The sequence below is a fragment of the Eptesicus fuscus genome, chromosome 2 (genome assembly GCF_027574615.1).
Source record: "Eptesicus fuscus isolate TK198812 chromosome 2, DD_ASM_mEF_20220401, whole genome shotgun sequence".
Lineage (NCBI taxonomy): Eukaryota > Metazoa > Chordata > Mammalia > Chiroptera > Vespertilionidae > Eptesicus > Eptesicus fuscus.
In genome coordinates this window covers 49,517,746-49,542,665 of record NC_072474.1, presented here as the reverse complement: position 1 = coordinate 49,542,665, position 24,920 = coordinate 49,517,746, and the positions used below count along the sequence as shown (strand labels likewise).

The 24,920-nt window shown below is 46.7% G+C and overlaps 1 protein-coding gene across 1 annotated transcript; it reads right to left on the bottom strand.

The window, feature by feature from the left end:
- Positions 1 to 1,017: 1,017 nt before the first annotated feature.
- On the bottom strand, positions 1,018 to 24,565 carry C2H4orf54 (chromosome 2 C4orf54 homolog). Its single transcript, XM_054721875.1, has 4 exons — positions 24,510 to 24,565; positions 7,780 to 7,866; positions 7,300 to 7,365; positions 1,018 to 6,457 (listed from the first exon to the last, which is right to left on the bottom strand). Exons 1-4 carry the CDS (start codon positions 24,563 to 24,565, stop codon positions 1,018 to 1,020), a joined length of 5,649 nt encoding a protein of 1,882 aa, XP_054577850.1.
- Positions 24,566 to 24,920: the final 355 nt, after the last annotated feature.

Below are 24,920 nucleotides of genomic sequence, written 5' to 3'. Positions count from 1 at the left end.
GATTCAGGCTCACTTTTCCTATCAAGTTTCTTGGACTGTGTTTACAGCAAGGATTCCTGTCTATGAATTTGGATTAACGGAGGTGTTAGGAATCTATCTGATTTCCTTTCAGGGGGGCACGTGGAAGTTGCTTCTTTTCTGAAGGGAGCGAATGCAGATATGAAAGTGAACGCCTTATAGGGATTGGCAGCTGAGAGTAGTGGATTCAGTCTGAGCGACTGGACCAAACATAGCAGCCCCTCCAAGGAGCCACAGCTAGGTAATCTCCCTCCCCTCCCCCCCTAACCCCCTCCCCCCACCCTCACTCACAGAGGTCAAAAGTGTGTGTGTGTGTGTGTATGTGTGTGTGTGTGTGTGTGTGTGTGTGTAATTTAAAAAGACCTTGGATTCATCTAAGAAAAAGCATTCTGATTGTCTGAAAACAGAAAAACAAGAACTTAAAAAATATAGTCTCTTTATAAAAGAAATATCAAGAAGATGGAGAGGAAGGAGAGAAGCTTTTCTGCAGATTTCAGAAAACCCCCTAACAAGAAAAGGAGGAGCAAGCCCGTTAGCAGTGTTCCCAACGATCTCTCAGGATGTTCTGCCTTCTGCCTCAGAGGCTGCCGGGAATAGAGGCTCCCTCCATGAAATCTGGACGGGGCTTTTGTTTCTCTCCCCTGTCAACCTGCACCAAAGGCTCACCTGACAGGTCCAAGGTTCACGTTTCTCCGACTCACAGTGAGAAAAACAGGCAGGCCATTTGAAAGGTCAAAGGGGAAAGGCCGCAGGGACGGAGGAGTGTGGAGAGGAGGAGGCATGGCAAAAAAAAAAAAAAAAAAAAAAAATTAGCTCCTTAATCATTTGGGTGGGGCTTTGTTGTATTTTTCCAAAATGCCCATTTCTAGACAGCCTCCTCTGCTGTAAACCTGCCATTTCAAACAGAGAAACAGGACTGCTCTGGATCCCTTAAAGCTGAGTATCAAAGTCCACTCACTCACCAGCAGCGGCTCCATCCTGCTTCCTGGTGACTGCCCGTCATCTGTGCTCCACCACAAAGCTCATGGTGGTGCCGTCGAAGGAGGGGGGCGCGATGATCCTCGGCCCCAGGGGCTGGGAAGTGATGCTGATGACAGGTTTGCCGTGCAGCTGGGCGAAGCCCTTGGCCCCCACCAGCTGGGATGTGGCTGCTGGGGCCGAGGAAGAAGCGGAGGTGGGAGACTGACCAGAGGCCATGAAGTACGGGGCCTCGGTGAACTTGGCAGCTGGCTCTTTGCTGGGGCTCTCTGCGGCCATCTGGGAGAGCTCGCTTCCCCCTGGAGTATGAGCCACTGGTGTGGGCTGCAAGGCACTGGTAGGCAACACTGTGGGCAGAAACCCAGGGTAGATCATGTAGGTGGGTCCATAGGCCCCAGGACTCAGGGCCAAGGGAGGCACAGGGAGGGACATGGGAGCCACTGCTTGCTGCTGGGAGGTCATGGGCACATCCACATACTGCCCTGTCTCGGGGTCAAATAGTCTTCGGGTCATGGGCTGTACCGGTGTGTCCACCAGGTAGTACTGGCCAGTCGTCACATCCAGCAGCATCTTTCGCTGGGTCTGCTGAGGCTGTGGCTGCTGGAAGGCATCTGTGGGGACCGGAGCTGGGCCTGCAGGTGCTGGGGCAGGCATGCCAGGTGGGGAGAAGCATAGGACCTGGGGCTGGGCCCCCTGCAGGGGGAAGGGCAGTGGCTGCTGGTGGTAGATAGCAGTGGGGGGATGCCCAGGGCTCTGGGGCCCCGAGGGGGCAGCTACCGACTGCCGTGGGTTGTCAGGTTTGGTAGGCCAAGCTGGCCGGCTGGTTCCACTGACCTGGGAACCTTTGGGGCAACTGGGGGCCTGACTGCGAGCACTCAGAGGGGGCAAGCTGCAGAGAGTGGCTGCAGAGGAGGCTGGGGGCCCCTCCCTCCTCGCCCCAGGCCCCGCTGCAGAGCTTCCTTTTAGGGGGATGGTCAGGTAATTTTCACAGTCACTGTTGCTCTTTTCCAAGGTGCTGCCATTTTTCCTGGTGGGCACCTCATCCAGCGGTGCCCGGGTGGCCGGAGAGATCTTGAGGGACCGGAGTCCCTGAGACTTGCTGCCCTTTGCTGCTGAAGGACTCTCTGGAGAAAGCCCTTGGGGGAACTTGCCAGCGACACCCCCAGTTTTCTGGATGCTGCTGGCACTCACGGTGAACACGTTCCTGTTGCTGGGGAGTGGCGGGAGGGGCTGCAGGGGCTGGGTTCTCTCCCCGTCTTTGTGGACTGGGGGGATATAGAGGGATCGGGGCCGCTCCCTGGCCAGGTTCTCGAAGGCGGCTGCGCGGGCAGACACGCTCTCGGAGCTCGGGTTGGAGTTCCTCCGCTGCAGACGCTCCAAGGGGGCCGCTCGCAGGACCACTCCGTCTTTGTGGCCCGTGCCCTGCTCCCCCACCTCACCCAGCCGTTTGGCCAGCTTGTCGGGGTCCCCCTCAGCCCCGCCGGCCCCTTCCCTCTCCTCACTCGCGATGAGCGACAGGACGTGGCTGTCCGTCATCAGGGGCAAGGGGTCGCTTTTGCGCTTCCACTCGTTCCTGTCGAAGCTGTACAGCTCCTCCATGGACCTCACCGCGGCCGTCAGCTTCTCCAGGGCGTTGCGCGATGGCTTGGGGCCTTTGCCCTCCTCCTTGGCCTCCTCGTCCCTGGCCTTCTCTGGGGTCTTCTGAGCCGAAGCCTTGGAGATGATCTTGAGCACAGGCAGGTAGGAGCCCTGCTCCGGCTTATTGGGAGCGATGGTGGCCACGGGCAGCCTCCCAGAGGCCCTGTGAACCAAGACGGTCCCTTCTGGCGAGGAGGGGTTCAAGCCGCCGCTGCCCGCTCCTCGGCCCAGGCCCTCCCTCGGCTCCCGGTCCATGCCGTCCTCCCTCTGGTTCACCACGGCCTGGCACGTAATCACCAAGGGGGACAGGGATCCGGACCCGCCCGCGGCAGCAGCCAGCTGCCTGGGCTTGGCCCCGCTCAGCCCCTGCTCTGGGGTCACGCTGCCCTTGTCCCCGCTGTCTCCCGACCCTTTGATGAGCTTCCTGACGTCTCTCACCTGGTGGAGGGGGCCCTGAGCCTTGGACTTGTCCCTGACGTCCCTCACCTGGAATTGGGGCACCTTTTCCAGGCTGTCCCCGCGGAAGAGCTTCTGTGGCCCCCTGCCGTGGTCCTCGGCTGCCTTGAGGAGGCCGGAGGAGCCGCCGCCGCCGCCGGCCAGTTTGGGCGTGAGCAGCTTGGCGATGCTGAAGTCCGAGCTTGGCTGCTGCACGCTGCCCAGCCGGATCTTGATCTCCGGGGCCTTGGGCCCGCTCCCGGCCGCGGAGGGGGCCTGGGCAGCGGGGTACTTGGTGGCCTGCTTCCCCGGCTGCTTCTCTCTGGGTGTCTGCTGGATGTTGGGGACAAAGAGACGGGACATGATGGTGGGCTTGCTGGCCGAGACCTCCCCGAGGTCGGCCCTCCAGTCGCCCCCTTTGGGGAGTTTCAGCTTCCCAACGGGGGCCTTGTCTTCCCGTTTCTCGGCCTCCTTCTCCTTCCAGGACCGGAATGCGCTGTTCTGACTGCGGAGGAAGATGCCCTTGACCGTCTCGGATGCGCTCTTTTTAATCTCACACACCGCCTCCGGGTGTCCGTCGGCGGCGGCATGCCGGGCGGAGCCGGCCTGGCTCTCCCGGGGAGCACTGGCTTTGAAGATGGGGGACTTGGACCCCGCCACGGACCCCTCCGCACCGGCATCGGACACGCTGAGCACCGTGTACTCGGAGCTGGCCTCCGAGTGGCGGGAGCTCTGCCTCTGCAGGCCCCTGTCCCGCGGCCTCTCGCCTCCGGGGGCGCCCTCCAGCTCCTTGCACGCGCTGGAGAGGTTCCGGTGGGATGTGTCCGTGACCTCGCCCCTCTCCATCTTGAACTCGTGCTCCCGCTGCATCTTCTTGGAGATGACATTCTTGAGCAGACTGGAAGCGAACTTGGACTTCTTCTGGGGGCCCTCGGCGGCGCGGGGGGCAGGCCTGCTGCTCTCGGGGGTCTCCGAGCCGTCATCCGTGTACACCGAGCCGGGGCCCTTGCCGGAGCCTTTGGTGGCCCGGCAGGGCCCGGCGGGGGGGCTGGCTTTGCTCTCGCTGCGTAAGTTCAGAGGCTCCAGAAGGGTGACCACGCGGGAGCCCGTCTGGACCTGCTTCTGGAAACACAGAGGCGTCTCCACATGCTTGATCTCCCCCTCGACTTTGCTGACCACGAACTCCAGGGCCTTGGTCTGGGACTTCCTGGAGTGGATGTAGAGCTGGTCTGCAGCTGGCCTGGCCGCGCCGCCCTTCCGCAGCCCCGCGGCCACCGAGGCCGCGCTGCTCCGCAGCAGGCTCTGCTCCACCCGGGCCCCCACGCCCCCGCATTTCAGGTCCAGGAAGGTGGACCAGCGCCCAAAGCCGACTTCTGAGAGCGTGGAGGACTCCCGGGAGCTGATGTTCAGAGCCTCGAAGTAGGGGTACGCCAGGCTCCGGAAGGCGCGGGAGGTCAGGTTACCCACCTCTTTGTCCGCATCGTCCAGTTCGCTCACGGCGCTGGAGGCCCCGCTGGAATAGTCCACCAGCTCCTTGGCCCGCACCGCCCCGCAGCGGGTTTGCAGGCGGGCCGGGACAGCGATGAATTTCTTTGCATGGTCCTGAGCCACGGCTGCAGCCGGGTCTTGCTGCAGGGGACTTGAACGCTGTTCAGCAGCTGTGGAGACGCGGAGGCTCATGTCGCCTTCATGCTTGGCAGCATAAATACTGTTTTGCTTTGCACGCACGTTGCTAGGCTCATTTATAGCCCGGGAAGTCGGTTTGATTGATAGGAGGATCTGGCTCGCTGCACTCCCACAGCTGCTGGCGGCGGCGGCTGCCCCTGACACTGCCTCCGGGGGCTCCGGCAAGGGCTCGGGCCCGGGGGCAGTGCCAGGCCCGGGGGGTGGGGGCGTGGGGCCGCCGTCAGAAGGGCCGCTGCCCACTTCCGTGCTGCTCGTGTCTCGGCCGCTGCTGCTGCTGCTGCTGCTGCTGCTGCCTGCGCCCGGGCGGGGAGGGTCACTGCTGAAGGGGCTGGGCGTTCGGGTGGCGTTGGTGCTGGGAGTGGTGCTGAGGTAGCAGCTGTTGTCCTCCTCTTCGGTCGGGGTGGTGATGTCCCCCGGGGTCTCGTCGCTGCCACCAAAGGAGGCGTAGTCCACGAAGGAGTAGATCACGTTGTTGTCCTCGAAATCCCAGCGGGAGGCGAGCCCCACGTCGAAATCCATGTCCTGCTCCACCTCGCTCAGCTGGATCTCGTGGGTGGTGATGTAGTGAGCCTCCTCGTGTGTTGGGGGGCCCCTGCTTCCCTGGGACTTGGCAATAATGTCCCTGCACTCTGTTCCGTCTTCTCCCCCCGCTGCTCCTCGTCCTCCTCCACCTCCACCTCCTCCTGCCTTTCCCTCTCCCACCCCTCCCCTGGGCTGGCAGCTCCCTGCACTCTCACCACTGTCGCTCTCAAAGCCTAGAGAGGAGGACGAGGTGGCCAGCGCCCCTGTGGATGTGCTGGCTTCATCCTGGAAAAGGCCACCTTCTGCTTTGTCCACCGGGGAGGAGGAGGAAGGGGAGGAGGAGGAGGAAGAGGAGGAGGAGAAGTTGCTGCCCTCCTCAGTGCCGGAGAGCTGGGATCTGGTGAGCTCCAAAGAAGCAGGGTTTCCCTGGGGGGTCGGAGCCTGGCACTCTTGACTGCTGGGCTCGTCTTGGGCTTTCTCCTCGGGACTCCTAGAGGCTCTTGGACCCCCAGGTGCGCACTCCGGAGTCAGTTCCATGGCCCGGGGCCTCTCCCTCTGGACTCCGGCGGAAGCGCACATCTCCACATAGTTCGCTTCTTGCTGGGAGGAGGCTGATGGCTCGGGCAGCGGCTGCAGCTGCTGCTTTAGCTCCTGGCTATCTTGAGCTCCGCTCACCCCGTCCCCCACCTCCCTCCGTCTGGCCTGCCGATTCGGCTCAGGAGCAGCGGCTTCCATTCTGAGCCCTCGCCCAGGTGTCAGGGACAGGAAGAGACAGTGGTGAGCGCTGGGGTTGTCCTGCGTCCCTCCCTGGCCCCGGAGGGGCCGCAGAGTTGCCCGGAGCAGGGTCCTGCGTGCCTGGACCGGCCCCAAGGCTGTAGACACCGCCGCCCCTGTTGCCACCACCTCCCAGGTCTTCAGCCCCTGTGGCGGGGCCCAGGCAAGGCTGAGGGAGGTGGGAAGGCTCCCGGATGGGGGGGCAGAGGTGGTCTGTGGCTGGGGGGCTGCTGCTCGGGCCGAGACTGTGGCCACCTTCCTGTAGCTGAGCTGTCCTGTCCAGTTGTTCGCTGGGCACCGTCGGCAGCCATCGGCCATGGAAGGAGCAGCATCTGTAGGTCGACCCCCGGGCTCCCAGAAAGGGAAGGAAAGTATGTGCTGCTTCTTGTGAAGCCTCGTCCTTTCCCTGGATGGGGCGAGAGTGGGTCACGTCATTCCAGAAATATTTTTAGTGTCTATTCCCTAGCCACAGTGAAACACACTTGAGGGTACAGAGGAGGCTCTAAGATGGAGAGAGAAAGTTGAGGGTGGAGGAGGCATGAGGATTCTCAACCAAATGTCCTGTGCGTCTATCATGATGGTGTCTGAGAGGTGTGACCTTACCTGTCACTCACGGCCACTTTCACTCTCCTCTGATTCAATGGGTTCCCCCGCCACCCACCCACCCCCCTTAAATAAAATCCAAGCTCTGCATTGCATCTCAAATCCACTTAAGGACAATCCACGAGGATTTCAAAATCTCCCTTGGACATATGGTAGTTTCATGTTTGCCTCAAAAGCTAAGCATTGTCTTCTCGTTCACCTCAGATCAGATGAATTCTGATAAGAAAACTTTTCATAGGAGTAAAACATTCCATCCCTTTTTCCAAAAGTTACACTCCATGAAACCTAGTCTGTTTGTTTCAAAATAGGAAGAGTCCCTTCTAGAATCCTCACTGTGCTGGCTCGCAGTACCAGAGGGCAATTTTCAAAGAATTAAAACATAACGCTTTAAATAAACTTTCATTGTAGTCACTAAAAAGGAGTGCATGAGGTCAAAATTGACACTACTTCAACTCCCAACAATATCCAATCAATCTCAAAAAAAAAAAAAAAAAAGTTCCCTGAACTTCTAAAACGGTGACAAGACAATAAACCTCCAATTAACTATGGCCTGAGCTGCAGCCTCCTGATTCGGTTTCGCTGGCTGAATGCCAGCCCTGCAGGGCACCGAGTCAAGAGGCTCGAAAGAACAACGGACACACTTACCCTTCAGGAGTACAGTGCTGCCTGGAGGGGGGTTCAGAGAGGAAATGTGACCCGCTGGCATGCCCCCTGGACACGAAGCCAAAGTCCCAGTTCACTGGCCCCGAGGTACATCCATTTCAAACAGTTCAGTGGCGGTGCCAGGGAATTTGCCAGGCAGCCCACGATGGGGGCTCTTTGCTGGCCATTTTCAGGAAAGATCCCTTGGGTGTTATCAGTGGAGAACAACGACTCTTAGTTTTGGTGAGATCTGGCCCTCATCACCTGGCAGGCCCAGTTCCACCACTATACATAGTCTGTGTGTCACTTATGCCGATTGAATAAAGCACTATTTTAAACATCCACATTTGTGGGGAACAAAAATAACTCCATCAGCCATTCCCTTCCAACATGAAAGCCACCCCCGCACAGAGAAATGTTCCTTCCTCTGTTAGGCGTGGGGGTGGGTATGGAGTGGGAGCCCCTAACAACTGAAGCGTTTACCTTTCCGTACTCAAGAGGTGGACAGCACAGCCCTGCCACCGTCCGCACGACAACTCGGATCTGCCCACTTCATTGCCATTAAAAACACTACAGGGAAAAGACTGGACATATCAAGTATCGCAATGTGGGTACGAAGCCAGAGTGCCAGGTGAAGGCAGTAAAAGAGAAAAAGCAGGAGAAAGAAACAGAGAGAGGGAGAGAGGGAGGGAATGAAAGAATAAAGAGAGAGAGAGAGAGAGAATTTGCCAAATTTGTCATCAGCTTTTTCATTACAGAGAACCACGTTTAGTGACACAAAATCCTGGATTCTCAATGATAATGAAAGTGTAAAAATAATCACTGTAACTAAGACATATAGCACCTATTTTATGCAAGATACTATTTGAAGCACTTTAAAATGTGCATATTAATTTATTTCATTCTCAAAACAACCTGACGAGTTAGGTATAATTGCTGTAGTGATTTTATAGGCAGGAAAGCTGAGGCACAGAGATGTATGGAGCAGAATTCAAACCCAGGCAGCCTCGCGCCAGAGGTTGAACCTTAACGGTTATGCTACAGTGCCTTGCTGACGTCCATGCTCAACTGCTCTCTACGGTACCTGCTGCTCAATTAGAAGGGAGCAATGCATCCACTGGGCAACTTCATCTACATGACCATAAATACATCACATAACTATATCTTGGTTGTGTTTTCTTTTTTAATATACCATCAAACTGTGTACACATTATGTACTCAGGGATGAAGGAAACTGACACTATAAATAAAATGGAATAAAATATAATTAGCTCCTTCAGGCAAACAGTATTTTTAATGTCCCATTTCAATTTTGCTTTGAGACCTCAAACAATAAACCCCGAGCACTGCCTCAAAACACTGGGCCATCGCATACCACAGCTGATGGAAGGCAGTGTTTCTGTCCATCAAGGCAATTATAGTCTAAGGAGGAATTTTTCCAGCACTTTCCATGTGGCCCTGTCTGTCATGACAACTCGAACAGATTTCAGTAGTTTCCCTCCTTGCATTTGGCAAAGTACAACATTGGATGGTCAGATGCCCTGGATACAGTGCATATTTGCTTAATGCCCAAGTTCTGGAAACCTACTTCTAGAGTCTAACTTCTTTCAGAGCATACCCCTAGCCAAAGCTCCCCCAGAGACAAAGAGAGAAATTGTCCTAAAAGAGCTACTTACCTCCAAAATACCTGTGTGGCTCCTTTCCTCTTTTCTATCTCAATGAATGCCAGTGTAGGAAAAAAAAATTGTAGGGAAATCTTTTTCAAAAAAAGTCAATTTTCAAAAAGTAGGGTTTAATTCAAACCACAAATTCTATTTAAAAATCAAAGAAGCACAGAATTTGGAGTAGGACAGACTCTATTAAACTATGTTCTTAAAAAAAAGAGAGAGACTCCTAAGTGGAAAAACAATGACCCATTGAAGGGTAAAGTAAAAGAATTATTCAAACTGCCTGCTCTCTGGAGTTTTCAGAGTTTGGGACAGTATATGTTACTATGAAATACTCTCAGTTCTCTTGAAATAGTTTGCAGTCATTTGGTAGCCATGGGGCCTTTTATTCCTTAATACGACTATAGTCATTTTTTTTTTTTTACAGATGAACTCAGTGATTGCCTACCTGATCTCAACTCTTGAGCAATTAATGGTGACTAATGTCACAGGCATTAACCCATGTTACGCAGGCCCACTTGGTAGAACAGGCAAGGTATATTTGGTAGATAACTTTATATGGGAATTCAAAGAGCAATGAAAGAAATGACTCAGTGTCATTATTTTTAATCTGTGCAGAGAAAGTTTTTTGGTGTTCTCTGAAAGTCTTGTGAGATGGAATTATAGTGTGGAAACTTTAATATGATTAAAGAAATTAAGAATGAAGGCCAGCCCTGGTTGGTGTGCTCAGTCGTTAGAGAATCAGACCATGCACTGAAGGGTTGAGGATTTCATTCCCAGTCCATGGCATGCATCTGGGTGCAGGTTTGATCCCCAGTCCCTGTCAGGGTGGGTGCAGGAGGTAACCAATCCATGTGTCTTTCTCACCTCTCTCTCTCTCTCTCTCTCTCTCTCTCTCTTCTCCTCCTCCTCCTCCTCCTCCTCCTCCTCCTCCTCCTCCTCCTCCTCCTCCTCTCTGTCTCCCTCTCTCAGCATCTCCCTTCTCCTTCCCTTCAAATCTCTAAAAATCAATGGAAAGATATCCTCAAGTGAGGATTAACAAAACAAAACAAACAAAAAAATGAATGAAGACCAGATATCCACCAACTGGTAAAAGGGTATGATTATATTTCAGGTCTCTGACAGTGGCACAATCTAATAGACAAATTCAAAAGGAAGAACAGTTTATCAGAGATAGATGACTAGACTAGAAATGAAGAGGTAGGTTTAAACTCTGACTCAAACTAGGAGTTAGATAAAAAATTGTACCAAACACAGACTTTCTCAAGATTCTCTCAGGTGCAATCGGAGATATTGGATTGCACCCCAGATGGCTTTAAATTTTGTGTAAGGCTTTCCATAAACACCTGCACACCTATTTTTGCACACTGATGTGAAGAAGGCTTTTCTGTTAGCCACTGCTTTCTGCTCAGTGTGGCCAGCTACTTCTTAGGTAGACACACCTAAGAATTACTTCCAAAGGAAAGACACCATGGTATTTGATTTTTACCAGGGGGTGCCAAAGAGTGAGTGTTTACCTATTGAGGTACATGTTTTAAATATTTTAGCTCATTTAACCCTCCCCAAAAACACTTGAGAGAGCAATTGTTACTCCCATTTTATGGATAACAAATTGAGGTTAAGTGAAGACATGGACACGGCATGACTTTTCACAATTAATTGTTGCTGGAGCCCTGACTGTCCAGCTCTGAGTGACTGAAGCCCACACCCAGTTGATGATTGAGCACTCAATCCATGAGGTGGAGGTCACAGGCTCATGCGCACTGCTGGCCAATTAGCTATTCCACAATCTCAAGCAGCTGCCTGCACAGGGACCAGCTGGTCACCATGGAATCCAAGGAAATGAAGTAACAGGATTAGTGTAAAACCATCCCTGTGAATAGAAAACAACATGTACCACGAAGATGAATAAGTAGCACTATCTTCTGGTGCAAAGAAGAGCACGTTATTGTAGAATCACACCCTGCACATTGCAGACGCAACCCCTTAGCTATGCCCTTAAAACTTGGAAGGGCAGGAAGGAACAGTTCACCACCAGAAATAAAACTTTGACGCTCAAGCTGCATACAGAGGGCAGAGGTGGTGCATAAAAGGTTCTTTACTTTTCCCCTGGAGTCAGGATGCATATGAAGGGGTTCCTCAATTGGTCTCCCTCCCTCCCTCTTTCCTTCTCTCAGTGGTCTCCTAGGCATTTTGCCCTCCTTTTCCCCAGCCCCATTCCTCCTCTTCTTTCACGTGATGATAGTTTTTATCTGGTTTTCTCTTGAGAGAGTGGTAGAGGTTTTGGTGTTTCAGATCTTACTGGATTTAGGAAAATTATTTCTACCAGACCAGCCTCAAAGTGAAACATTGACAGAACAAATACATCTTCTTCTATGTAATACTGCATGTTTCTCACATGCAAGCTGACTATGTTACCCTAGCTTGCAGGAGGCAGGGTCCTAGATGGGTGTGGGGAAGGGTACCTCCTTGGTCTAGGACAGCAGGTCAGGGGAGATGCCACAAAAGGCTTTAACTGTAAGTTTTCCAAATTGGTATTGAGACACAATTTCTGCTGCCTATCTACAGAATAAAATGAATGGCTTATTTCTGTGATTTACAAAGTTTTTTCTTTGCCTTTTAATTCTTGATATTGCATTGTCAAATCATGATTCATTTTGTTACTTAGGAAAACATGTCATCTTTTCACATTTCTGATTTCAGTCTTCAGCTATTTCAAACATGAGCCTTTAAGTTATACTCAGTATTTTATGTTTCAGATTTCCATTTCCTATGAATATGTAGAATTAAGATCTTGTTTCTTTTTTTGCTTCAGATTTCACATTCGAACCTGCTCAAAACTCAAGTACTAAAATGAAAAATAAGCAACTTTTTAGAAACAAATCTGACAGTTTCTATCTAGCATACAGAAGAAGAACATTAGGGTTTATAATAGTATGTGTACATGGATGTTTATTGAAGCATGTTGTGATAGAAGAAAATTAGAAAACATATAAATATCAATCAAGAGAAATATTTGATTGGTTACAGTGGATGGATGCTATGTCACATCAGGCAGATATTAATTCTGCAGACGTTAAATGAACAGGAACATATATTCCAATCTTGAAATAATTCCCCTGAAAAGAAAATTACAGAATAAGATATATCAGTATGATTGCATTTCAGAAAAAACCATAATATAGCTTATTAAGTGAACATATAGTTGTATCAACAGAAAATACATAGACATATTAACACCAAACTAACATTGCTTTTGTATATGTGGGAAAGTAAGATTGAGCAATTATTATTAAATTTCCTTTATGCCATTTGGTGTTGCTTGAACTGTTACAGTACACATGTTTTTCTTTTATAATAGAAAAAAATAATTTTATTTTGGAAAATTTTTATTTCCTCTATAGTCTTTCCTTAAATTAAACCCAGTCCGCTTAGAATTGAAGCAAAGGCAACTCATACTAAGGTAGACTAAAGTGAACTTTGCTTCCTTCTTTTATTAATGTAGGAAATTAAGTTCAAGAATTTCAGTGACTTACTGCAGGTCACACAGCTATGCGTAGTGGAGGAGGACTAGAATTCATTTCTCCTGATCCCCAATTCAGTGCTTCTTCCTGTGTTGCTCAAACTTTGTCATCAAAGTGACCAGAGGGTAAAGGAGACTGAATTGCTTTCTCAAAAAAGAGGGTGTGTTCTCTAAAACAGCAAATAATTTGTTGTGGCATTATGTTTTACCTTAAAAACGAATGCGAATTAAATAAACAAACTACTGCCACATGCAATAATAGAGATGAATCTTTTTGGAAAAAGAAGAAAGCTTGAAACAGAACATACTAAATGATTTTATTTATATAAAACTCTAAAACAGGACAAAGTAATCACTAGTGTTGGACGTCAGGATAGTGATTGCTCTGGTGATGGTGCAGGGGCAAGGGGGGTTTCTGCTGGGCTGGAAGTTCTGTCTTCATCTTGGTACCGGTTACATGGATCATTCACTGTGTAAAAGTATATCACATTTGTCATTGTTCACGCTTCTGAATATTTGTTATAAAATATGTTCATTAAAAATTAATATGATTTTTAGAACCATGAATACCCACATCTATTTTCATACACATTTTTCTAAAAAATCTTAAAATAAAGTTGATAGTTTATTAAAATATGCAGCATTTATTTTGTCCCTTCACATACTCCTTGGTACACTCCAGAGGTGTCCATAGCCCTGGCTTTGATGAGAAGCATGATGTCATGGCCATCTCTGGCTGCAGCAGTATATCAGAATATTCTGGGACCTTCAACCAAGTGTTCTAGCTGCACTGCAAGAGTTTGAATAATGATTCCACTTTTCCTACCCATATCGCTGAGGACAAGGAATTTAACTGCCCTTTATCCCAATAGGGTTCACCTTGATAGGGTTGTGAGGATTAAATTAGATAATCCATGTAAAGCACTTAGCAAAGAGATGGGCCCATAGTAAGCAAGGGATAAATGTTAATTATTGCTAACTATTGTTATTCTATGCAGAAATTTTAGCCCTTTCCCCACCCCTGTAACCAGGATACCACACTTTGCTTTATATGTATCAGATGCTCACTATTTTTTTTTTAATTTCTTTATTGATTAAGGTGTCACATATTTGTCCTCATCCCCCCATTCCCATCCCACACCCCTCCCCACGGATGCCCCAACCCCCTGTTGAACTTAACCGTTGGATAGGCTCATATGCATGCACACAAGTCCTTTGGTTGATCTCTCCCCCCTCCCCGCAACCTCCCCTATCCGCCCTCTGAGGCCCGCTAGTCCGATCGATGCCTCCTTGTTTCTGGTTCTGTTCTTGTTCATCAGTCTATGTTGTTCATCATTTCCCCTAGATGAGCGAGATCATGTGTCCCTAGAGATATACTTATAAGAACTGAATGTGAGACGAGCAATATTTTTTAATTGAATCAAATCCAATGATTCCTCGTGGTCTATACGAGAAAGTCCATCTCCTTAGTTTGCATTTAAGTTTGTCCCCCATTTCAGCCTCCTCCTATTTTCCAGCTTTAGTTTCTCCACTGTTCTATATTAATCCCCATCCCAATCACACAAGTCTAAAACCATTCCCAAGCATGCCTTGCATTTTTCTTTCTCATAATGTTTCTTTGCTCATGTCTTGCACTCTCCCCACTTCCAGAAATATCTTTACTCCTTCTTTGAACTTCCAAAATTAAGACAGTGATTAAATTGATCTCCTATGGCAATGCCTCTAATCTGTTTTGATTCACAAATCCTTTGAGAATTTAACAATTTCAATTTGATAATTTTCTATCTTAGAAAAAATAGGTACATATATATAAACCATCCATTTTTTAAGGTTTTACAATCCCCCTGAATCTTGGTCAGTCCTGCATGTATGGTCTTGGACTACCAACACCATGATGAAGTGACTCATTCTCGATGCCCATAGTAATTCCTCTCTGGATTATGGAAGTGTCCCCTGCCCCTTTTTTGGACATGTACTTTCATTTTCATGTCTTTTTGTTCTCACTGCCAGAATGTAAGTATCTTGAGGATAAAAGCTTTGATTTATACATTTGTTTGTCCACAATGACTAAGCAGTATGCCTTGTATATATTTTTTTAATTGTGAGTCCACATTAAAAAAAAAAAAAAGTGTTGCTGGGCCGGAGTGGCTCAGTTGGTTGAGTGTCATCCTGTGCACTGAAAGGTTGCTGGTTCCTTTCCCGGTCAGGGCATATACCTGGGTTGCAGGTTTGATCCCTGTTCAGACATGTAAGGTGGGCAACCAATTGATGTTTCTCTCACAACTCTCTCTCTCTCTCTCTCTCTCTCTCTCTCTCTCTCTCTCTCTCTCTCTCTCTCCTTCTCTCCCTCTCCCTCTCTCTCTCTCTCTCTCTCCCCCTCCTCCTTCCTCTCTCTAAGCATGTCTTTCCTTGGGGGAGGATACAGGTGTTGACTAATTGACCATGCAGGTGATCTCATCCTGGCCTATGGTTCTAAACACTTTACATTTGCTGGTGGCAACAATATTATGCCTTCAGCCTAGACACTGTCCTTCAATTTCAGATTCATATATCCCTTAGGTTTTATTACACTTTCACGTGGATGTCCAATAGACATCACAGATGTAACATGTCAAGAAGTGAACTCATGGTTGTTTGCAATACCCTTTCTTTCCCTACCTAATTTCTATCCCAGTCTTTTTTCTGTCTCAATATTTGGCATTGAAGACCTAGTTTCTCCCTTTTACTCTGTTCATCCCCATTCCATTCTTAAATAAATCCTCTCAAATCAACCCCCAAAATATATCCCAAAGCCATTACCTACTCTCCATCTCCTGAGCAACCACTGGTCCAGATCCTCACCATTTTTACACAGCCTCCAAACTGATCTCCCTGCAACCTCTTTGTCCATCTGCCATCCATTCTCCAGTTGTCAGAATGAATGCCAACTAGTGTTGAATGAATGCCAACTAATGAATGCCAACACTAATAAATACAAATTAGTGTTGCCACCCCATTTCTTAAAACTCTTCCCTTTGCACTTACCATGGGTGACCACACCCGCCTGGGACTTGGGGGCTGCTCACAGTAAACTCTGGTCATAAGAGTTCTCTCTCTCTCTCTCTCTCTCTCTGTCTCTCTCTCTCTCTCTCTCTCTCAGCAAACTCTTCCTTGCCTTGGACTATCAATCTGTCTGAAAAATTCTCCCTTCCTTCCCCTGGCTCTATAATACCTGGCTTATTATCCTTCCTGGTTTAGCTTAATCTCATTTCCTTAGGAGAGCTTCCCTGACCACTCTGTCTAAAGTGGGCCGCAGAATGACCATGTATCCCATCACCCTGTATATTACATTACATTACCACCCAATTACTTTCATAAAATTGCTATCCCGACTTACTGCCATCTTTTGCACCAAAATATAAACTCTCTGTAGGCAGGGGTCATGTCTGAGTTGTTTATTGTTTTAATTCCAACATCTAGGGAAATATAAGCTCCACAAAGGCAGAATTTTTCTTTCTTTCTTTCTTTCTTCCTTTCTTTCTTTCTTTCTTTCTTTCTTTCTTTCTTTCTTCATTTCTTCTTTGTTTTGTTCTCTGGTATCATCCCTGATGCCTACAAAAGGGCTTGCCACACAGTAGGCACACAACAAATTTTTGTTGACTATTGAATAAAGGGTGGGAAATGATGAACAACATAGACTGAGGAACAAGAACAGAACCAGAAACAAGGAGGCATCGATCGGACTATCGGGCCTCAGAGGGAGGATAGGGGAGGGTGGGGGGAGCGGGGAGAGATCAACCAAAGGACTTGTGTGCATGCATATGAGCCTATCCAATGGTTAAGTTCAACAGGGGGTTGGGGCATCCGTGGGGAGGGGTGTGGGATGGGAATGGGGGGATGAAGACAAATATGTGACACCTTAATCAATAAAGAAATTTAAAAAAAAAAAAAGAATAAAGGGTGGGAACCCAGTAAATGCTATTTTATCTATATTATTAAGTCAATCAAGAAATAAATTATTTAATTATTACTTTTGGATTACTAGAGAGAAACCAGCAAAATTATTTAGGGAGAATTCTCTTTAAATGTATAGCTAAAAATGATATGTAACTAATGCATCAAAGCATTGTGATCTATGGGTATTATTAATATACTAGAGGCCCAGTGCATAAAATTTGTGCATTGGGGGGTGTCCCTCAGCCCATCCTGCACCCTCTTCAATCTGGGACATCCCTCTCACAATCCAGGACTGCTGGCTCCCAACCGCATGCCTGCCTGCCTGATTGCCCCTAACTGCTTCTGCCTGCCAGGCTGATCACCCCCTAACCACTCCCCTGCCAGCCTGATTGATGCCTAACTGCTCCCCTGCTGGCCCAATTGCCCCCAACTGCCCTCCCCTGCAGGACTGGTCGCTCCCAACTGCCCTCCCCTGCAGGCCTGGTCCCCCCCAAATGTCCTCCCCTGCAGGCCTTGTCCCCCCCAACTGCCCTCCCCTGCAGGCCTGGTTCCTCCCAACTGCTCTCCCCTGCTGGCCTGGTTGCCCCCAACAGCCCTCCCCTGCAGGCCTGGTCCCCCTCAACTGCCCTCCCCTGCAGGCCTGGTCGCCCTTAACTGCCCTCCCCTGCAGATGTTGTCCCTCCCAACTGCCCTCCCTTGCAGGCTTAATCGCCCAAAACTGCCCTACCTGTTGGCCATCTTGTGTCCGCATGGGGGCGGCCATCTTGTGTGTTGGAGTGATGGTCAATTTGCATATTACCTCTTTATTATATAGGATTGTTTATAAATGGTAATATCCAAACTCCTTAGAAACACTTACACTCAAAACTTAACAAACCATTCCTCTGTTATCTCATTAACCTTACACATTTGCTAAGTACCATACTTTTTTTAAATAATGCAGATAAACTTCCAAATACATTGTTACCAAATAATACAAACTCAGAATGAATAAATCTTAAAACAATGACTTTTGCTGATTATTCCACTGAACAGTGAAAGAGATAAATTCAGAACAGGCCTCTTTGGCACATTCCACAGCGCTTCATTAAATCAGTCACTGTCTCCAACACAACTCTTTGCTCTCTGTAGATTGGCCCATTAGATCATGCAAGAGCCTCCTGGGCCAAAAGACATCTCTGAATATATAGTCTTTATATTTATAGGGGTCATTAGTCAAGAAAGACTGTTTACTTTAAGCTCAGAAAGCTGATCTTTCTGCCAGCAGCCACGGCTGACAAAGGGTGCAAGGACATCTGACTTTCACTGCTGAGCTTCTAGGCTTAGTGGGATTACCAAGGAAGGAGAAACCAGGCAGATACATTTCAGGCCTGCAGACCCTTCTTATATTTACAACAAGATGTTTTCCTAGTAACAGTTTATTTTGCTGAAAACATTTAAATAAAAACTTCCAGAGCTTCTTTTGTAAAGATGGGTTTGCATTCCCTAGTCAAGCACCTGCCTGACTTTAATGTGCTCTATTTTAGTCCCTATAAACATATATGCCCGTCCATAAGACTTGCGTTGTTCTCTGTATAATTACCACACACACAGCCCCTAGGAAACCAGTAGGTGCAGAGGAGTTTTCTGGCCGGCTCTGGTGACCTGTCCTCTCCGTGTGCCCTCAGCAGCCAGCGCAGCCAACTCATGGGCATGAAAACCATTTCTAACTAAACACAGCACTTCCAATCTCACAGAACACTCTCCCACTGACTTTGGAATATGTTCCCCTAGTTTTTATGTTTGTTTGTTTGTTTTTACTTTTAATAAGATCTTATTAACTTATTTATTTTTATTTTATTTTCGTTTTCCCATCACCATTTATCCCCTCTCTGCCCTCTTCCACCTCCACCCACCTCCTCCCCCCCACAATCACCACACTGTTGTGCAGGTCCATGAGTTCTTCTTCTTTTTTTTTTTTTTCTGTTCCCCTAGTTTTGAAAGGTCTTCTTACCTAAGTGTTCTCCCAATGTCTTAGTGTGACTAAAGTAACCTTTGGACAATTCTGGATGAGATCAGAAATGCTCCTGAGTCATTCTGACCTTGTTTCCTTCTCTGTTCCTGGTAAATTCCAGTATCTGTCAGGGAGACCCACCTTAATAATCAGATCTGAATTAGTACTTGGAACCAGGAGAGAGCTATCCTGTGGGCTTCTTACTCACTGAGGGCCATTTTAATTCACATTGAACTCACAGGCTCGTCGGCTTCTAAGGCTGTGCTCACAGCAAAAAGCAAGAGAGGTCAAAATTAGAAATCCCTTCAATTGCCCATAAGTCTTATTTCAGGGTTTTGAATATACAGCCCTGTATAATATTATATGTGAGCATGCATAATTATGTGAAATATATAATGTATAAGTGCATGTTTACTCAGTATATAGAAAAGGGTATATATATGCAAAATAATATTTTGTAACATTTTATTTCCCATGTTCCCTCCCATTCCCACAGAGTGGTTGAATTGACATTAAGCAAATGCATTTGAATTCAAGGCTCTTTACTGCAGAGGTGAGAGGCACCTTTTAGGCTCTAAGTTCTAACTTAAAGCTTTGCTCCTATTGTATGCTTGAAAAAGCCCTTTTGGAACCAGCTGTGTGCCTTAGATATTGTTTCCATGGGGAAAAAAATACTAATGAATAGCAACAGCTTTAATTAGATAAATCAAATAGTCACAAGAAACCCGTCCTCTAGGCACCCATCAAGCCAACTGATTATCTGGAAAGGCAGGCAGGTTTTTCTTTCCTAGACAGAGCCCTGATCTTTCCAAATTTCTATGTTATTTGCTGCCTTTCTTGTATGAAATAATTCATTCACCCGATGGATGTTTAGTGTGAGAGTTGAGTTTTTTTTAAAAAGCCAGTAAACATAAAATACGTTCCATTTCTAATATGTGTAGTATGCAATCAAACTTAAATTATTTAAAGTGGCTGAAGCAAATGCCCCGTGTATGGGTGTATTGTATGTCGGGTGGGCATGGAGAGTGGGAGGACTGGATTTTACAACCTCCAAGCAAAGCGTTGTGACACTCAAAATGTACTTCTAGACCATATGTTTATCCCTTTGCTGTGAACAGCCTGTCTTACTTCTCACTTTGAAGGACTGCACATTTTAAAGTTCAACTCCCACTGTTACTGGCAGGAAGAAGCCGGTGTTGATGACTCCATGGAGAAAGTAAGAATGCTCTCCCTTCTGTCCGGTGAGTGGACAATGTAGAGTACTCATAATGAGACACCAGGCCACTCCGTAAACTGGGAATAACAGTAGCTAACAGGGTTGAGGTGAGGATTAAAGGAGGTAAAACACGTGAGTTTCTTAAAATAGTGCTCAGCCTCCAGGAAGCCCTCCATTGTTGTTAGTAATGTTTCTAGTGCTGGTGTCATGGCGACAGGAATCCTGGGGGAAAGTTTTCGAAATTATCTAGTAAAGTTTTTAACTTACTCCAAAGATAAAAGGCAGGTAGGGTTCACCTTTAAGACTAGATAGTCCTTTTGAAACAAAGATTCCGCCAAGCTTTTCATCTTTGGTAGCCTTTGGAGGGGAAGAACTGAGTTTGTGAGTTCCCCTGTTGGAGAATGAGTAGAAATCTGGTGGTGGTGGTGGTGGGGGGGTGATGGCTTTATGGGTCATTTAGTTCAATCCTATTGCTTTAAACTTGATAAGATTGAGAACAATGAGGCACCACAGTAACAGCTATTTGTCACTATTAGCAGGTCTACATTACAAATAGGTTTTCTTTTCCTCATTTGTCAAATTCCATTAGGAAGGGAAAATCAAAGTTACATTTAACTATGAAATGGAAATATAGCCTAATCTTTTTAAAATGAAGTGAACTCTATGTAAGTTTTAAAATTAATCCTATTGTGGATATTTAACTTACCCCACAAAGTTTTCACATATGTGGCCAAAGCTATAGTTGAACCATTTATGCATTTTCATTATATATATATATATATAAATATATATATATATACATATATATATATATATATATATATATATATATATATATCTATATATATATAAAACCCTAATATGCAAATAGACCGAACGGTGGAACAACTGAACAACCATTCGCTATGTTGTGCGCTGACCACCAGGGGGCACACACGTAACATGGCGGGCGTCGGCCATGGTGGGATGGTGGAGCAGGTGAGAGGGGGGTGGCAGACCAAAGTGGGGCGCCGGTCTCTCTGTCATGGGCAGGGGGAGCCTCTGGTGGTTACTGAAAGTTCTTTGCTTCCACGCAGCATGGTCCCGCTCGGCACTCACAGCCGCTGCCAGCGCTGATCACCCCTGAGGGCTTCTCCACCTCCCTCTGCTCCTTAGGGGCAATTGAGGCAGCAGCTGCTGCTCCCGCCCACTGATGGTGCCGGCCCCACTCGCACTCGCTGCTGGCGCCAGCCCCAGTCGCTCTGCACCGTCAGCAGGTGCGAGCCTGGGGCTGGCACCATCAACATGTGGGAGCAGTGGTGGCAGAAGCGGGGCTGCTAGCAGACAGGGGCTGGGGAGAGGGGGCCGTGGTGGGAGGGGCTGGGCAAGGGCTCAGAGGATGGGCCGAGACCCACCCCTGTGCCCACTGCAGCCTTGGGGCCTATAGTTCCTTTCAAAGTGCACAAATTCATGCACTGGGCCCCTAGTAGATTTAATAACAGGTCACTTACCTGTCAAAAGAGTAAGCAATAGAAATATAAATAATGCCCAGTTGGTGTGGCTCAGTGGTTGAGCATTGACCCATGAACAAGGAGGTCATGGTGGGATTCCCAGTCAGGGCACATGCCCAGGTTGTGGGCTGGATCCCCAATATGGAGCATGCAGGAGGCAGCCAATTGATGATTCTCTCTCATCATTGATGTTTCTAGCCCTCTCTTCATCCCCTTTCTTCTCTCTGAAATAACAAACATTAAAATATATACATATATAAATAATCATCAAAATTAAATTTATTGCTAAAATTGTGTTTTAAATGTCCAAGCAGTATGTGCTTCTATCATGAAACATGCTTGCTTTATTGTGAGCTATAGAAAAGGGAGTGAAGAAATTAGAGAAATATGTATGTTGTAATAATTTAAATATGTATGTTGTAATATTAAGTAATGATTATTATAGAGGTAATTACATCTGTGCAGGAATAAGTAGGGGATAATAACTGAGACCACTATACAAAATTGCAAAGGTTCTTTTACCTCATAAGAATTTACCTGCAAGACCTGGCTGGGTAGCTCCATTGGTTAGAGTGTTATTCCAATATGCCAAGGTGGTGGGTTTGATCTCTAGTCAAGGCACATACAAGAAGCAACCAATGAATGCATAAGTAAGTGGAACAACAAATCAATCTCTCTCTCTATCTCTCTCTCTCTCTCTCTCTCTCTCTCAAATCAATTTTAAAAATGTTTAAAGAATTTACCAGCAAGTTGAAAACAAGATTTTATCTTCTCCATCCTCCTCCTCATCATCATCATCATCATCACCACCACCAGTAGTTTTTATAAGCCAGAATGCTAAGTGTTTACATATATATAATTAGGTATTACCTAATTAATCATTACGTAGTCTTTTGAATTAGGTTTTTATTATAATCATGATGCTGACAAGAAAACTGAGGCACATCTTTCCTAAGGTCATACTACTAATGAGTGGTGTCAGGACAATAATTTAACAAAGTGGTGGCAAAACAGTAATTCAACATTTAGCTGAAGCCCAGCTAAATGTTGACAAATACCAAGGTAAAGGATTAAAATGTCCAGAACTCTGAAAACATTTTCAAATGGAAATTAAATTGTACATTGGGAGATCAGATAAATGAAGTTGATTTTAGCACTCTAGGATTTGAGGTAGGATAGTACCTTCAAGAAGTTCCATATGGCACTGTATTTGCTACCAATTGCTAAGTAACATTACACTGCAACTTAAAACAAGAAATATCATTTCGCACAATTTTTGTGGGTCAGGAATTTGGAAGGTACTTCGCTTTTAAAGGGCCCTGACTCAGGAACTCTCATGAGGTTGCGGTGAAGATGTTAGAGGGGCTTGAAGATATGTGGAGAATTAGATGGAGCTGGAGAATCTACTTTCAAAATGCTTTCTCACTGGGTTTCTTCCTGGTAGTGGTAGGAGGCTCAGTTCCTGACCATGTGGGCCTCTCCATAGGGCTATTTGAGTGTCTTCCTAACATGGCATCTGGCTTCCCCAGAGCGAATGTTCTGAGAGAGAGCAACACAGAAACCGGATGTCTTTTATGACCTAGCTTTGGAAGTCACATACCAGCATTTCTGCCTCATTCTATCGAGTACAATGGTAGAGGGGCTCTACAGGTGTGTGGATAAGGGAGAGATCACTGCGGGCCATCTTGGAGGCTGAATACCACAGACACCTTCCAAAATTCTCCATTATTGTCAACATAAGTAAATGGTGAATTTTACACATGGTTTCTATTAGGATGCCTAACCTAATCACTGTGGTCATTCTAAGGCAGTGGTTCTCAACCTTTCTAATGCCGCGACCCTTTAATACACAGTTCCTCATGTTGTGGTGACCCCCAACCATAAAATTATTTCCGATGGTCTTAGGCTCTACAGCAGCGGTTCTCAACCTGTGGGTAGCGACCCACAGGTTGAGAACCGCTAGCAGGGTCACCTAAGACCATCGGAAAACACAGATATTTACATTACGATTCATAACAGTAGCAAAATTACAGTTATGAAGTAGCAACGAAAATAATTTTATGGTTGGGGGTCACCACAACATGAGAAACTGTATTAAAGGGTTGCAGCATTAGAAAGGTTGAGAACCACTGTTCTAAGGTATTGTGTTTATTTTTAGGAAGCTTTTATAAAATATTTAAACTAAAGCACATTGACAAAGAGAATTAGTTTGAATTTTCTTTGTGGATAGTATCCTTTAGCAGTTATTATTCTACAAGCTTCAATTGTTATCCCATCATTTCCTTATTTTTTTTCAAGGGAATTTAGATTTGGCAGTCTATTACCATCCTCATCATTATGGCCCCAGCTTGGTATCGAATAGAGCCATAACATAAGGACCAACATAAGTCCCTGAAGAATACTCCTTGTCATGTTTCTTTCGATGACAAATATCTATTAGGAATCCTCTGACCTTCTTTGTATCTGTGTGTTCCTAATATTCATCATAGCCTGGCATAGAGTGATACAAATAAGATGAATATTAATACTGCTCTTGGTGACGAGAACTTAGTGGAAGTTCCCATATAGGGTGATCTTTGAAAGAGAAAGTTCCAAAATAGCTTCAAAGGAATTCAGAGGAAGACAGACTACTGGGAAAATAGAGCTCTTCATGAAAGCCACATGGCCACTTAAGAGAAACTAGGTCTTCCAGCCAGCTCAAAACATGAAGGGTCCCAGCCTCAGTTTGGGGAGATTGCATCAGAAAAAAGTGAACCAGACTGAGTGAAGGAAAGAAAGAAGCTTGGTCAGATCTGTGCACCAGGAAAGCTTAGCCAACCACCCAAGTGGTGGTAAGCTCTTTGATACTTGTACCTGGTCCCGTCTGAAGCCAGGACAAATCCAGTAACAATAAACCGTGAAAATGATGTCAGTGTAGAAAGGGTCAGAGTAAGGAAGTGCTGGAAGGAATTCATGTTTGAGGCATCTGAGGCAATATGACAGGGACACATAGTCATTATTTAAGGGAGTCAAAGTTATAGCCATGGAAATGAGCCAAGCACCAAACTCAAAACTGATATGAAGACAGAAATGAGACGACAGCAAGGAAATTGGCAGGAAAATCATATGCAGGGCAGAAACAGGAATAGTTTGGGGAACATGGTTCTGAAACAGGCTGCAAATAATTTAATTCAATCAAGCTTTATCCTCACCACTCCATTAGAACTACTTTTGTAAGAGTAACCAATGAGTCCTTGGATTTAACAATGAGCTTTACATTGTTAAACATAAAGGCCAGTCCTCTACCTTTCTGCAGCAGCAATGGACACAGTTGACTATTCTTTCTTCCTTGATGGTAACTTTCCTCATGTGGCTTCCAGGAAACTACATTGCCTGGTGTTCCTGCTACCTCAGTGATTGCTCCTTCTCAGCCTTTTGTGCTAGTTTTTCTTTTTCTCCGTACATGGTCTTCTTTTCTTCTCTATATATACACATTCACTTTGTAATTTCACTCAATGCAGTTCAGTACTTTCAGTACAATTTATATACCAATGATTTCCAAATGAGTATCTTTATCCTAACCTCTCTCATGAATTCAGATTCAAGTCTCTGTGTAACAATAAACCATGAAAATAATGTCAGTGTAGAAAGGGACATCCCAAACTTCATATGTCCAACCTCGAACTCCTTATCTTATCCTATCCCCAAATCTGTTTTATCTGTAGTCTTTCCCAATCCAGGTAATGGAAACTCTACCCTTCTAGATGGTCAGGCAACTTTAAATCTTCTCATTCTCTCACCTCACAGCCAATCCATCAGC

Excerpts from the sequence above, each read along its gene's own strand:
- C2H4orf54 (XM_054721875.1), bottom strand. The coding sequence starts at position 24,565 with ATGTACGGAGAAAAAGAAAAACTAGCACAAAAGGCTGAGAAGGAGCAA. Across the intron at positions 7,366-7,779 it reads CACCTCTTGAGTACGGAAAG|GGGGCATGCCAGCGGGTCAC; the intron begins GTAAACGCTTCA and ends CTTCGTGTCCAG. Across the intron at positions 6,458-7,299 it reads CAGCACTGTACTCCTGAAGG|GGAAAGGACGAGGCTTCACA; the intron begins GTAAGTGTGTCC and ends CGCCCCATCCAG.